Raw genomic sequence first — 15,486 nt, forward strand, 5'->3', positions numbered from 1 at the left:
CATCGGCCCTGAGAATGATTATACAAGGGAAATATTGATCGGACATTGTGCTTGAATTTTGGAAAATTGTCGAATCGTAATAGATACTTTTAGGTTATGTTGTAACATACTTAGAGAAGGGCATTATGTATCAGAGCTTCATCAACTTCAAGTATCAATTGAAGAGATTCTTGTCATGTTCTAAACATTGATTGATACATATTGTCGTATGTGCGTAATTGTAGAGAAATTTCAACATTGAACTGAAATTGTCGACCGCCGTATTGCTTTGATTGTTAAAGTTTCTGTTCGCTTCTCTCAAATATTATTGTTCATCGGAATGAGCAAGAGATACATCCTAGAATAAGGAATAACTCAAAGTTTTACATGGTTTAAAGTATACTTTTTTTTATGCATATTATGAAATGAAATTTTAGTATGACTTACTTTACAAGAAAAAATAATTATTAATTATAACATGATAAATATCGACTTTTTTAAATTCTATCACTATGTTGGTCCGTTGGAGCTATAGACGGTACATATGTGCCTACATTTGTACCAATAGCTTATCGAGATGCATTTCGAAATTAAAAAGATAACATCGCTCAAAATATATCAGTCGCATGCGACCATGATGTGAGATTTATCTTTGTTCATGCAAGATGAGAGGTCAACACGCATGGATTCCAGCATCTTGCAAAATGCATTAAGTCATCAATGTGTGAATGATTGTTCCCATGCCTTATTTAGGTAAATACTATGTGGTTGACTCCACATACAAAAATATGCCATGATTTATGATCTCATTTTGTGGTGTTCGTTATCACATGCGAGATTTTACATGTTGAGGTCGAGGTCGTGCTCCAAGAACTCCAGAAGAATATTTCAATCACATTCATTCTTGTATACGAAGTGTGGTTGGAAGAAATTTTGGATGTTTGAAGCGTCGTTTTGCCTTCTTTGGGGAACTAATGAAAAATTATAGCTTTTAGGAACCAAACATACTTTGTAATTACTTGTTGTGTGTTACATAATTTTATTAAAGAAGTTCAACTTGAAGATAATATTATTCATGAATTTGGAAATGAAAATGTATCAAATAAATTAAAAGAAATTGATACATCATATTGTATCATCTTCCAATGAAATAATCGTCGAATTAATATAACAACTCAAATGTAAAATGCATTGATCAAGTAGGTAAAAAAATTTTTGTTATAAACTATTTTATTTTTTGCTTTTACCATTTGAAATGAGAAGTTGCATGTTTTAAATTTTCTTACTATAAATTGTCATTTTGCTTCAAACATCTAAAATGTGAATGTGTATGTTTTAAATTTTATTATTATAAATTACATCATTTTGCTTTCAACACGAAAATTTATATGCTTTAAATTTTATAAATTTAAATTTTATTATTATAAATTATGTCCTTTTATTTTCAACATTTTAAATAAGATAGTGTGTTTTAAATTTTATATATTTAATTGTGCATTAATGAGAAAAGGTAAAAAAAAATGAGAAAAAATTACAATTAAAAAGTTTGAGTAAAATAGTTGTCCAAACACCTTCTTAATTATTTCAACTTCAAAATTGTTTTTCTAAAATAGTTATCCAAACATTTTTTAACAATAAAAACATTTTTATAAAATATTTGTCCAAACACTTATTTATTTTTAAAACAACTTTTAAAAACATTTTATAACAAAAATATTTTAGAAAAACTTGTCCAAACGGAGCCTAAGTTTCTACAAGTAAAAAGTAGCACAAAAATATGTCGTAAAGAAAAAAGACCCAAATAAATACCAAAAAATAAATATACCATTTTAAGCTATGATGCAGATAGTCCCAAAAGCAACCCCTTCCTCATATCCCCCTTCCACCAGGAATCCAGTAAAAACCACTTATCGGAATATATTACCGAAGAAACACTCATTATTTGGCGATTGCAATCAAAAAACGCATTGAGAATCCAGCAGTTTCATCCCAAATATACCTCTTCTTCTCGTCCACAAAGTTTCACACACTAATTTAAGACAACAGTTGCGCCTGTACGTAGGACAACTGAGATCACCAAACAGGGGGAAAAAGAACTCTTGAAAGATGAAACACCTTTTGTCCCTCATAAAGATGAAGCAGTGCAAACGAGGCGAAGTTAATCATTACCTAAATATTATGCATTTTGTTGAACTTGACGGTGTAGTTGCATGAACCAGTCGGCATAACCACTCGCACCTCCGGTCTGGTCCTCTACTAAGTTGGAAAGAAGGAAGTAACCTTCTCTAGGCTGCTCACCTTGCCTCACTAGATGACAAAGCTGATAATATGATGGATCGCTCTCCCTAGATTTCTGAAATATCTTCATCAGTTTTCTTGACATTTCATTGTCACGCTGAGAGAGGCTAATCTGGATCCATAAAATACAGAGATAAATATTAATAAATGCACATAGTGAGAAAACTTGCAGCAGGAAGTAGATGAAATGTGGAACGATAAATGATGCAAAAAGCAATCACAGAACAAAAACTGGCCCTAACACCATTCCATTCATGTATTGTGATAGTTCCCATAATTTGCAAGGGAGAATTATTGAAAAAGCAGAGTCACAACAATTACTAATTAATGACAACCCTATTGCTGCTGGGGATCTGATATTAATTCCACCAAGTTAAAGGTCTCTGCGTAACTTTTGGAGCAGAACTAAAATATAGAACCCAGTAAACACAGCCCAAAATTAGATCAGAAGGTCCAGGTGATGGCTTAATATAAATTTTGACTCAGGAAATAAGACTGAGTGAGCATCATGTGATTGGGTGTTCAGATGCTTACATCAAACAACCTTTTTTAATGTATGTTTCATATATATGACGCATTGCCATGCAGGTCTATAAATCACAAACTATGGGATTAATGACTGGCAAAATACTTTGTTCTAAAACTAACCCACCTTTGAGAAGTCTGCACCAAGATCTTCCCCAAGCAAACCCCTAGCTTTTTTAATGTATGTTTCATATATATGACGCATTGCCATGCAGGTCTATAAATCACAAACTATGGGATTAATGACTGGCAAAATACTTTGTTCTAAAACTAACCCACCTTTGAGAAGTCTGCACCAAGATCTTCCCCAAGCAAACCCCTAGCTTTTTTAATGTATGTTTCATATATATGACGCATTGCCATGCAGGTCTATAAATCACAAACTATGGGATTAATGACTGGCAAAATACTTTGTTCTAAAACTAACCCACCTTTGAGAAGTCTGCACCAAGATCTTCCCCAAGCAAACCCCTAGCTTTTTTAATGTATGTTTCATATATATGACGCATTGCCATGCAGGTCTATAAATCACAAACTATGGGATTAATGACTGGCAAAATACTTTGTTCTAAAACTAACCCACCTTTGAGAAGTCTGCACCAAGATCTTCCCCAAGCAAACCCCTAGCTATGTCAGGTGAAGCTGATCTGCCAAACCATATGACCAAACGAAAACCATCATCAAAAATATATACCCCTCTGGTATCTAAGCTCTCCGATGTAAGTGGTAGCCTCTTTGATATGTCAAAATCATCAGCCCGGGCAGATGACTGGGAATCAAAAAATCGATTTCGGAATATCAAAACATATTATTCACCAATCAAATATTTTTTTTTAAAAAATGAAAGTGCAAGTAACTTACGTTCACAAGACAGTCATCTATACGCAGCAAGGAAGGATAGAGAAGTTTTAGCAATTTCTTAACAGGTAAAGCCATCATAGTATAACCAGCTTCACAGCGTTCATCAAGTTGAGCATCAGCATATCCACCACGGAGGGGTGTGGATCTAGTTAAAGCTAATCCGTACAGGGGTAAGAACTTCAGCGACTCTGGGTAAATCATCCTTCCAACCAAGCGATGTTGTACAGCATATAGATTTCGATATTCTCTAAAGGCTTTTACAATCTTCAACTGGATAAAGTTCCGAGCATCTTCCAACTTGTTGGACAAAGTTTTTTCGATTGCTGCAGACCATATTGAACCCACGTTAGTCTGTACCTTAGCCCTGAACACCCGACCTTCCCCACCCCCCCCAAAAAAAAAGTTTCGTTTTGTTTTCCCATTTCCCATCAGGAATGGATGCTCTGGGAAGGATTGAAGAAGAAAAGACTGCCAATTACCTAGCCTGGAAAGCAAAGAAACAACCGCCCCTGTGTCGGTCAGGCGATACATTTCTCCCAAGTCTGCAACAACTGGAGCTGCTGCCGTGTGTACCCTGATTCGCCTTTCTCCAGAAGATGATGTATATCTTCACAATAGTTAAGGGATTTCAAACTTCTCCCTCCAAGAAAGTTCCCAAGGTTCAAAAAAAATTCAAGAGAGACAAAGAACATGGTAAATAGCTAATTTAAAAAGATGCAGAAGATAGAATAAAGGAAATATATGACCTGAGAAGTATAAAAGGGGAGAGCCTCAAACATACCTAAAACCTTACAGACATAGGTGAAACACCATACCTGCTTGACATGCAAGATAGGCCGAACCTAGATGTCATTTTTCAATTGCATAAAACAATGGTAAGACCTCATAGAGCCATGACCATGAAGTCTCTAAGTTAAAAATAACTCGAATTATACAATCATTAATCTTTTTGGAAGAAACCATCACACTAAATTCTTTTCACTGATAAGGATACAACAAAGCAACTTGGAAGTACACAGTCTGGGTTGTTAGAAGTGTCTCTTCAAGAGATAACTGTGCCGCATAAGCCTTATCACAATCAACAGCAGGAAGTGCTAGCAGGTCAGTGGATCTTAGCATGAAATTCCCATGAAAAGATGTGAAACGAACACCTAAAGAGAGGAAAAGGACATAGTCCTTGAATATCAGAACTTAGCAAACAAAACAATTTACTACAGAATCTGAAAAATGAAAGTTCAGGCTCAACAACTAGAGAAGCGTGGATTTACCTTTCCCACATCTTATGCGCATGACGGATTCCCATGCAGTCTCTCTAGTGAGATCTCTGGTTAACTCATGTCTTAACTTATCTTCGTGAATGACTGACAGGAAACTTGGATAATAATACACCTGGCCACCGGTATATTTTGCCAGGGTTCCTACAAGGCATTCAAGATGGCAGTTTAAGTTTACAATTAACTGCCGCATCACAAGTGAGGTGTGAACTCAATAAATTTGTTATTTCGAATTTCAGAAACTCAGAAGCATTGGAAAATTCAACAGAATAGCAGAGTTATCAAGCGATAGCACAATGGTTTTATTTCTCTCCATTCTTTTCTAACTAGCTTACATCTGATAACTCAAAAGGCAGCATTCTAAAAGTCAGAATATTGTACTGAGGTAATGAGCTCAAGAGCTTTCCTGCCTAGTACATCTTATCATGTTTCAAAGCACCACTCACAAGAAACAAACAAATCATTATTTTTTTACACCAGAGTGCAACTTCATCGAGCTATTCTAGGTATCAAGACTAGATCTAAGAGAGAAGAATTAATAGTCATTTAGCACCTATTCACTCCAAACTCAAATTTCTGGTGACATTGAGGTTGCTATTTCGTGCGTGCGTGCGTGCAGCTTTCTGTTCTCCTTTTTCTAATCTCTTTGTATATTAACTCTATTACAATTTTCTGGATGCTGGTCTCTCATCTTTTCAGCTTAAAGGCTAGGTGCACTACACATTTAAGTTATGTACCTAAGGATGCTATGTCTGTGTACTTTCCACTGAATGCATATACATTTGCTGCAATTTGATACTTGGTAAAATCAGCAGCCATCTGTTTATAAAATGGATCTTCTGGCACACGTAGAGTATGCTCCTTATCAGTTCCATATAAACGAATATCATCTCCACGCAGCCTCAGGCGACCAACACCTAGTGATGGCAGGGTATTTTGGAAAATTATCAATTTACCACCAAGTTGGCTCTGACAGAAGGAAAAACGCAAATTAAATACAACCAAATAATAGAGAATGATGAATTTTTAAAATAATAATAATAATAATAATAATAATAATAATAATAATAAGAACGGTGCATGTAATTCTAATGTAATAATTACAAGTCAAAGTTGAATTTGGAGCAAATAAAAAGTCAAACACACCATGACCATGAAAGCAGCTTTGAGAGCTGGACCAAATGCTGATTCTACATTCATGTTCTCCTGGAACATGGAGGGTAAACTCTCAAGGAATGCTTCCACCGCAATTCTAGATTCCGATAAGTTGACCAGAAGATCATCCGGCAGGGGAACAAATATGTCATCCAAATCTGAGACAACCATCATCTGAGGCTGCACCAAAGATGACTGATACAAAGAAAGTTTCTCGTCATTCCTAAAGCTGGGAGAACTAGAAATGCTACAAAATTGATCCTTTATGGTCTTACTTGCCTTCATATTATAGAAATGGATTGTGCTATCGTAAGTTAGAAATCCAATCTGTGTTCGAGTAGATCCAGGCAAGTTGTCCAGACAAGACTTAATTGTTTGGGCCACAACCTGCAAGATATCATGTGCTTCATTATTGATGATGATTTGGCAAATGTAAGGAAACAAGCTGAAACAAAGATCGCAACTATTAAAAGGACTGGTCATTCTAGACAAATACCAAGTTGGACCATCCCTCACAATCAGATCGTAAGCAGGAAAATTTAGATTACAGACCGTCAGATCAATGACAAAATACAAAATGAAATATCAAAAAAATTATATAAGAAGTTGACAGGAATACCACATAAAACACTAGTATCAATCAACTCAATATAAAAATATTTCTTGCAACGGTATTCCCAAGAAAAGGAAGTATGTCACAGTAACATGGCACAAATGTAATAAATGGACTAGGGTAGACAAAAACCTTTGCAGATTATATTATGATATTTGTAAAAAAATATCAATTCATGATGAGTTTTCAATCAAGTTCGAAACCACAAACTCATTTGGAAAAATAAATAAGATATACAAACTGATAAAGTTCTATGCACAGGAAAGTGAACAGAGATTTGATCGTACCAATTTTCGACACCGTAATCATTAACCACTCACAATAATTTGATATCAATTATATGTGGTCCATAAATGTACCAATTTCTAACGAACCTCTGATTTAAACAAACTTATCATTAAATGAAAGCAAAGTTTATTTTAGCATAAAAATAAAGTAAATATCTGATGCAATGGCTATAAAAATGGAATTTAGTAAACTTTTGCTGATGGTAATAGAGTTTTTTAAGAAATTCATATGTCGATAAATTCAGCTCAACAAAACTTGTCCAAGACCTGTCCATAAGAAGGCCATAGAGCTGAATCTTCCACTGAGTGCTGTACATCAGCATGGATTGTTTAACATAAAACAATACATTCTCACCAGTTGGCCTGTTCATAACTGCCAGGTTAAAGCCCATATCTGTATTCTTATTCAGTCTAACCGATTTACCACTGCATTCCAACTAATTCTTACGATATTTTCACTCGGAAAATCCATGATTTTTAATCTAAATAGAAATTCAATATCACTCTTTGTAGAAGATCAAGGCATGAATTTTAAAAACTCCCGTCTACTGTTGGGGAAGACTCTACACCTGAAGTAGGAAATGAGGAAATCCATATTTCATACATTGACAAAATACCCACCCTATTAAAATTTTAAGTGTGTAGCCCTGATAATAAATACGAACGGAAATAAAATTTAACTGTAATTTAATACATTCTCAGAATCCAAACTACTTTTTAATCCAACACATTATGAAAAGATTTTTAACAGCTATACCAAAAGTCCTCAAGATCCAAATTCCATTTTCCACTTCATACATTAAAAATAATTAAGCTTGTTTGGCATAGATTGTTATCTGACCAAAAGTTTTGATTTCTCTTTACATTAAAGCATTAGTTTTGACAAGGAATCTAAAAAAATATAAGATCACAAACATCTTTCTTGGTGTTTGGTTTGCGTTCATATTCACAACAATGTGGAAGACTTCTCTCTTTAGACTAAAAGAAATTATGACACTTCACATTCTTGCATCACATAACACTTTTTTTCCTCCGTCATGCCATATCCGTTACATAAATCTGTATAAAAGGGTGACAAATATGGAAAAATATAGCATTATGCTGACATAAAACTAGATTTCCAATGTGAATTATTATTTTGGTGGACAAATCAGAATAACAAACCGCAAAACCACGAAGCTATAAAATTATATTATTATAAATGGAAATTTTACCTCAAGCATTCCACTTTGAACCGCAGATATCGACACGTCAATAAGAAAAAAATACAGTGGCGGCATCGGAGGGCGGACCATGTATTCAACTGGAGCAATAAACTCCACACTACCCTTTGTCAGCTCTGGTCGTTGATCCAGATCAACTCTTCTGCCATTAGCGTCCACATGAGCAAAGTATTCACCAGGAACTGAACATGAGGAGCTAAGATAAATCAATTCACACATATTGACAGCAATGAAACAAAAAATTAACAAGGATAAGCCACTGGCTTAAAATTTTTGGCAGTAGACATATAGGAAACAGGAAGCGAGAATTGAACCGAGACTAAATTTCAAGGCTGTGCGTAGAACATGCATTAGCTGTCATTAAATTAAGAAATTAAAAGGTTTGCCTGAGGCAGTTGCATGACAAACTTCATGCTTTCTCGTAGCTGCTGCTCCATGGAACGGTAAAAAGACAAGAATTTGCAGGCAACTACCAAATGTACGAGAAAAACAAAGATTAAGACGGAACTGTGATGGACAGATTCCAAGATATGTCCTCTTAGAAAAAGAAAAAAAAATGGAGGCTGAAAAATTGCCAGTCCACACAATATTTAGACACAGAGTCGACGAGCATTTTTCTCTCTCTACATTTGTTTAGTTCTATTTGGTACACATAAATTGGCCAAACCATTTAACATGCTCCTTGAACAGAAAACAAAAGCCTAAATAAATATGGAAAAATGCAAGACTCTCAACAGCAAATATAAGGCATGATCCCAAATACCCAAAAATGAAAAGATATATTATAGCTTCTTAATTACCATCATTCAGCAGTGAACATATATTGCACCTCCACTTTCTTCCATGATCTGTGAAAGTAACATATGGATTCACATACGTGCGGCACCTTCGACAACGAATTATTCCTGTGGTGCCAAAATTGACAATGGGAACTTCATCCTGAATGAAAAATCAAGTAACGATTAGAGCAGAATAGAGATATTTTGAATCAAAGAATACAAGACGACGGACATTTTTGGTTGATATATGCATTGGGCTAATAAACATAACATCTAAAACGCAGTTGAGACTAACCCCAATAGGAGATTCTGCCAAAGGACAAACAACTGCCCCAAGTCCCAAATGCCACCTTGAAGCTAGAGACTGAGAATTTGGTATGCCACCCGTTGTCAGTCGCAAAACTCTAGAGTCACAGTTCAGGGGATACATCTCAGCTAAAGACTTTGATGCCACATCACCATCCAATGGCCTTGGCAATGCTTTAACATCAAGTCCAGAGTCAAATGATCCTGGCACAGACCCAAGAGAGAGTGAACTAAAATCTTCGACCAATCCTTGTGAAGCAATAGGCGGTGCCATGCCATGAAGCTGCACTTGGTCCCTTGAATAGGGGACTGATGAGGTTGTAACTGGAGGACCTGGCATATAACCTCTTGGTTGAGCAACAAAAGGAGCTGGAGGAGGGGGTGGAGCATAGCCTCCTGCTTGTGATGGAAATGGAGGCCGCACCGGAGGAACTTGAGCACTAGAATAAGGTTGTGCACTAGCATAACCTGGAAATGCTGACTGAGAGGTGCCTCTAGCAGTGGCCTGAGACGGCCCCATCATTGGTGAAATTGGCAGGACATTTTGCCTGGATGGAGAGAATGGTTGATCCGTAGAGGGAGGGATATTTGAGTAGAATTGTCCAGTTTTAATGTTTTGAGGAGGAGATCCCATTGATATAGAAGGTGGTTGAGGCTGTGAAAAAAAAGAAGCTTCGGATGAAACTGAACCTCCTTGTAGTCTGGTTGGTGGAGGTACAACTGGAGGACCTGAAAGCGAGGCTCGTGGGTGTTGCGTATGATCTGTTGAGGGTAATGGCGGGGCTGGAAAACGTTGGAATCCTGTAGTTGGTGGTCCATATGATGATTGTAATGATGGATGTGGCCTAACCAATTCATTAGGCCTGGCAGATGGTGGAGGTCCAAAGCCAAGAGATTCAGATCCAACCAAAGGTCCAGCGGAAAAAGGAAGGGTTGGAAATTGAGAGGAAGAAGGAGGTGCAGGTCTGAAGGCAGATGCTTCAGAACCAAGCACAGGACCAGACGATAAAAAAGGTGTTGTACTCTGTGGGGCAGAAAAAGGAGTGCTAGCTGGCCTTAATGGGTAATTTGGACGATTGGGATTTTCGGTCCCCATTGCCTTAGCTTCTGTAATTACAGCATGCACGATTTATTAAAAAGATAGATACATGGCATAAAGCCATCTGTTAACGCAACATATATCAGGGTGAACACTCTTAAATCTGATACCCTTAATTCTATCGTTTTAACTGCAATAGAGTAGAAGAAAAAAGTACGGATATTTAGGCCCTTTAGAATTTTTCTTTTCATTTAACTACATACTACATAGGGAAAAAAACTTCTCCTGGTTTAGAGGAAACTACAAATTAACTGTGCGTATCAGTAGTATCTTTACTATCAATATTTGATAATTGTTGGTTATCTTAGCTTTTACTATCATGCTATTCACATTTAACTAATCTTGGGCAGTAGATATAAATTTTAGCAACACGAGCAAACGCAATTTGATTGATTTGTCCATTTTGCTCCTCTTTTCTGTGTTCGCAATATTAAACAAACCAGAATTAAACCAAATCAATTATACCAAATTTCTACCACTTTACAGCATAATAGGTGGTCATAAATCAAACAAAACCAGCCAATACAAGTTCTCGATTTTTTCCTGCCGTGCATACACTAATTGGCAACCAAACTCTGTAAAGGAAGGAATTATAATTAAACTCAATCTGCTATCACATCACAAAATATTTACACTAGAACATCGAGAGCACTTCGCACTGAATTTACGGACAACAAATCTCGAAAAAAGACAAAATACACGAAAATTTTCAAAAAAAATTTAAAAAACAATGATTCGCCAACTTCAACCTGTCGCAATAATTTAATCACCAATCAAATAATTCAATTTCAACGTAGAGCCTACCTGATCAGAGATCTCTCCAGAGAGAGAGAGAGATCGGGAAAATTCCAGTGCAGGCGATCGAACAGATGAAAGACGAATTTGAGCTCTATGAGTCCTTGCTCGTCCGAACAGGCCCGACTCCCACATGTATAAAGTATGTACGTCATAATTTAAATAAAACTATATAAACTGAATATTTTCAGCCCAGAATAGTGTCCCCATTACTAATTTAAATAAGTTTGATGATGTAATTAATAGGCCCAGATATTGCCGTTTTAGGCCCAGCCCAACAATAAAAAACGAAAATAATGAATTTTGTTTGCAAAAGATTATGCTCGAGAAAATTTTATAGATTCTGAAAAGGTGTGAAAAAATAAAAGTAGAAAGCGTTTGAAATTAGAGTAGGTATTTTAAAAGATAGTTTTAAGGATTTATACTTGTGACATGAGTCGACTCGATTAATATTATGTGACATATCGAATCGATGTATATCTTGAGTAAAAATTAATATTTTTTTGTATAAAAAATATTATTTTTCATAGATAAGATCAGGTAGGTTTGATCATTGACCAGTGATTTCGGTTGAGATAAATCTAATAAGAGAATATGTGAAGTTATAGTAAATGAATAATGAGTTCAAGTATCGATATCACATAAACTAATAGGCAAAAACTTGTGTGAGACGGTCTCACAGGTCGTATTTTGTAAGACAGATCTCTTATTTGGATCATTCATAAAAAAGTATTACTTGTTATGCTAAGAGTATTACTTTTTATTGTGAATACTGGTAGGGTTGACCGGTCTCACAGATAAAGATTCGTGATACCGTCTCACAAGAGACCTACTCGAACTAATATTTAATTACTAGAATTTTTATCACCTAACTTGAACTAGATTAAAAAAAATGAGCTAAACTAAATTAATAAACTAAGACAATTGCAATTTAATATTAAGAATTCAATTATTAATGGAGAATTCAACTTCAAATCAATGACTACGACACACAACGATATCAAACTCTGCTATATTGACATGTATAAAAATCCAATTAATTATTAATTTCTTGCACAATCATAGGGAAATCTCTGATTATTTATTAAATGTTCATCCAGTTAATAAAACTATTTAAATCTGACTGTCTAATTATTCCTAATTGAATTAGATTTAAATGCATTAAATCTTTGTGAAATATCAGTTTTCACCTAAAACCGCATGTTGAAACCGAATACTATTTCTAGTCAGTTTAACCTTGTGTTGATTAACGTCTTTGTTGCTATATTTAACCAATCCATTTCTGATACGTGATTAACAGTAAACATGTAAATAGATGATCAAACTACTAACAAAAATATTAAACCAACAACAATTAATAATTAAAGTCAACACAAATAATATATTTAAGTAAATAAAAATCAAACAAAGTATTATTTGACTATATCATGGTTTTAGTCTAAAGAAATATATTCCATAAAATCAAAACAAAGTAAAAACATTATGTTTGAATTCTTAAAATAAATTCTAGGATGGAATAAAAAAATATGGGTGTGGTTGGCGTGATCCTCGACTTTGAAGTTGTCTTCCTCCTCCCAAAAAACTCCTCTTTTTTTCTTTTCCCGAATTCCTTCTTTAAGTGAAAGAATTTTGAAATTCCAAAAGTATTATTTTCCTTCATTTCTCGTCTCACGTGAATGACAAGGAAAATAAATAAATAATATTTTTCAAAAAAAATTCAAAATTTTCGTATCTCATGAAGTGGGATTCCACATACATATGTCTAGATTTTGCAAAATTCCTCATCTCTTATCATTGCTTCTATGGTGTTTGACTAGGTAGTAGAATAAATTTATTTTTTATCCTTTTATCTCCTTATTTATAATATTTTTTTCTTCGATCTTTCTTAGGTCTTTTTCAGTTGGCATTGAATTCTTTGATTTTATCTCCAAATTAAGTTTTTTCATCTTTTGGTCAAATCTACAAATAATATAAAATTGATACAAATAAGCATAAAATATGGAATAAAAATGTCATATAAACAGGAATATTATAAAATAAAATCCCTAAAATTCATGTAATATTCGGACTTATCAATCCTTATTATGAACTGTAAATGAATGGAAAAGGTAATTTTAAATTGGATACAAAATTTAGGGTAAGAATATCCAAAAACTATTATGACTTTAATTAATGAAATGATAATTTTGAATTAGACAAAAATATTGGGGTAATAATGTAAAAAAAAATTGTTTGCCAAAAATGTCAAAATCACTTTGAAGAAATGAAATCAACATGACACTAAATTTAAGATTTGAATCAGATTGAGAAGAATATGACACATAATTTAGTTTAGTGTTACAAAACACAAAAAACTGATTTTTAAATATGAAAAGTAATTAGATATTGCAATCACTCCCTAAGCAATTTATCGTATTTAAATTTTAATATTTTTTATTAAAAAATAATAAGATATGTTTATCCACATACTTAAAAATAATATGAGTTGTGATATCGTGTAGATTAACATAAGGGCTTCAAATAAATATTCAAACTCTAGTTTCATTTAGACTTTGTCATCTTACCTATCAAAAGTTAATTTAAGCTCCCTAATTTATTTTAAAAAAATTCAAAATCATACTTTAGCCATCTGTTCGGTACGTAACATTGTTATACATGTTGAGCATGCTCAAAAGCATGGGGCTACGCAAGTTTTTTAGCCTATATGTCATAAATATGAGGTTATATATATGTATCAACCGAGTTTTACAAACTTCTTCTCACAGCCTAACCACACAATCGCAATAGATGATTCCTGACGTATATCCTTTCAACAGCACTTAGCATAATCTTTTATCGTTTTCAACCTTAGGTAATATAATAAAGAAGTTTAATTTTGAAAATAATACATAAGATGGACAGTAAACATTGGTTCTTTTATTCAAACGCACAATATATTATTATATAGTAGCATCCTGCAAAAGTGGATAAACTTGTTTAGCTACTTATCGCAGCTAGAATTAACACACGTAAACTGAAAAATATTACAGATTTTATTTTGAAATAAAAATGAAGATGTTGAATGATATCTTCATCTTCTTTCTGTATTGGTGTATATAGAAATTTTGGTGGATTTGAAATCCGGATTTCAGACTTGTAAATTGCTTTTTGAGTTATGGTCAACATCTTTTAGTTGGTCCACTACAATTTAGTTGATATATATTTTTAACAAAATTTTATTTTAAATGAATGAAATTATTTTAAGTTTGATTATTTATTAATACTGAAAATTATTGTTATGTATTTTTTAGAAATATTAATTAATTAAATAAGTATGTTGAATTGACTTGAATAGTAAAAATTAAATTGCAATAAATTTAGTATTGACTTCTTTATTGTCTTTCGTAAATTAAATCAATAAGTAAAAATGTTGTGTTGAGAAATAAAATCAATATTGATTTCGATGATAACAAAGATTGTTATTGTGTTTCTAATATATTCAATCAAGTGTGTAATTGCTAGCTCAAGTTGGAAGCTAAAACTCGAATTTAGTCAAAAAAAATCTAGTGAGATCCAGTGTTTTGAGAATATATCATACTCCATAATGAAAATAACAAACCGTCAAAACTATTAAACAAAAAGAATACATTAGGGACAAGTTGTATTTCACGTCAGTTGGGCTAAATTGAATATCATCTAGTCAAACAGATGGTTGCAAGACCAAAATGATTCTACGAAAACAACAATTAGTTGGCATGAGCAGTTGCGGTATTTTGGGAAGCCTGATCAGTTCGATTATCCAAATGCAATGATTCAATATGTATTACGAAGCTAAGATGATGATCTACAAATCATATTCACAAGTCAAAGTCTGAATCGGAGTGTAAGATGCTGATAAATAATGATGAAAATACGAGTTCTGTGCAGGCTGAAATCAGCAGCAGTCTTCATTAGTTTGGCCCAGTTTAGTAGACGAGCAAAACCGAATGATCAGTTTGGCAAAAAAGCAAAATTGAATGACCAGTTTAGCGGACGAGCAAAACAAAATGACCAGTGTGGCAAAAGAGTCAAACTGAATGACCAGTCTAGCAGACAAGCCAAACTGAATGTGCGGTATAGCAGACGAGCAAAACTGAATGGAAAGTTTAGCAGATGAGCCAAACTGAATGATCAGTCTAGTTAAAGAGCCTAACTGAACAAAAACGTCAAAATCAGTTAGGCTCGGGAAAAGTAGCCTGCAAGGCTGAAATGACCATTTCAATATCAGAAACAACACTTAAACTATTCAAACAGTCATTTTCATGTGTCTAATA

General features: G+C 34.1%; 1 protein-coding gene across 1 annotated transcript; it reads right to left on the bottom strand.

The window, feature by feature from the left end:
* Positions 1 to 1,785: 1,785 nt before the first annotated feature.
* Positions 1,786 to 11,357, bottom strand: LOC140958743 (protein transport protein SEC24 A-like). The gene is made up of 13 exons (XM_073416307.1): positions 11,204 to 11,357; positions 9,290 to 10,407; positions 9,016 to 9,154; positions 8,207 to 8,397; positions 6,372 to 6,479; positions 6,084 to 6,287; positions 5,675 to 5,906; positions 4,932 to 5,081; positions 4,658 to 4,814; positions 4,143 to 4,270; positions 3,664 to 3,986; positions 3,386 to 3,571; positions 1,786 to 2,389 (listed from the first exon to the last, which is right to left on the bottom strand). The coding sequence occupies exons 2-13, from the start codon at positions 10,394 to 10,396 to the stop codon at positions 2,156 to 2,158; spliced, it is 3,159 nt and encodes a 1,052-aa protein (XP_073272408.1). The 5' UTR covers positions 10,397 to 10,407; positions 11,204 to 11,357; the 3' UTR covers positions 1,786 to 2,155.
* Between the last annotated feature and the right edge of the window lie 4,129 nt (positions 11,358 to 15,486).

This window comes from Primulina huaijiensis, chromosome 15 (genome assembly GCF_012295235.1).
Source record: "Primulina huaijiensis isolate GDHJ02 chromosome 15, ASM1229523v2, whole genome shotgun sequence".
In the NCBI taxonomy this organism is placed as follows: domain Eukaryota; kingdom Viridiplantae; phylum Streptophyta; class Magnoliopsida; order Lamiales; family Gesneriaceae; genus Primulina; species Primulina huaijiensis.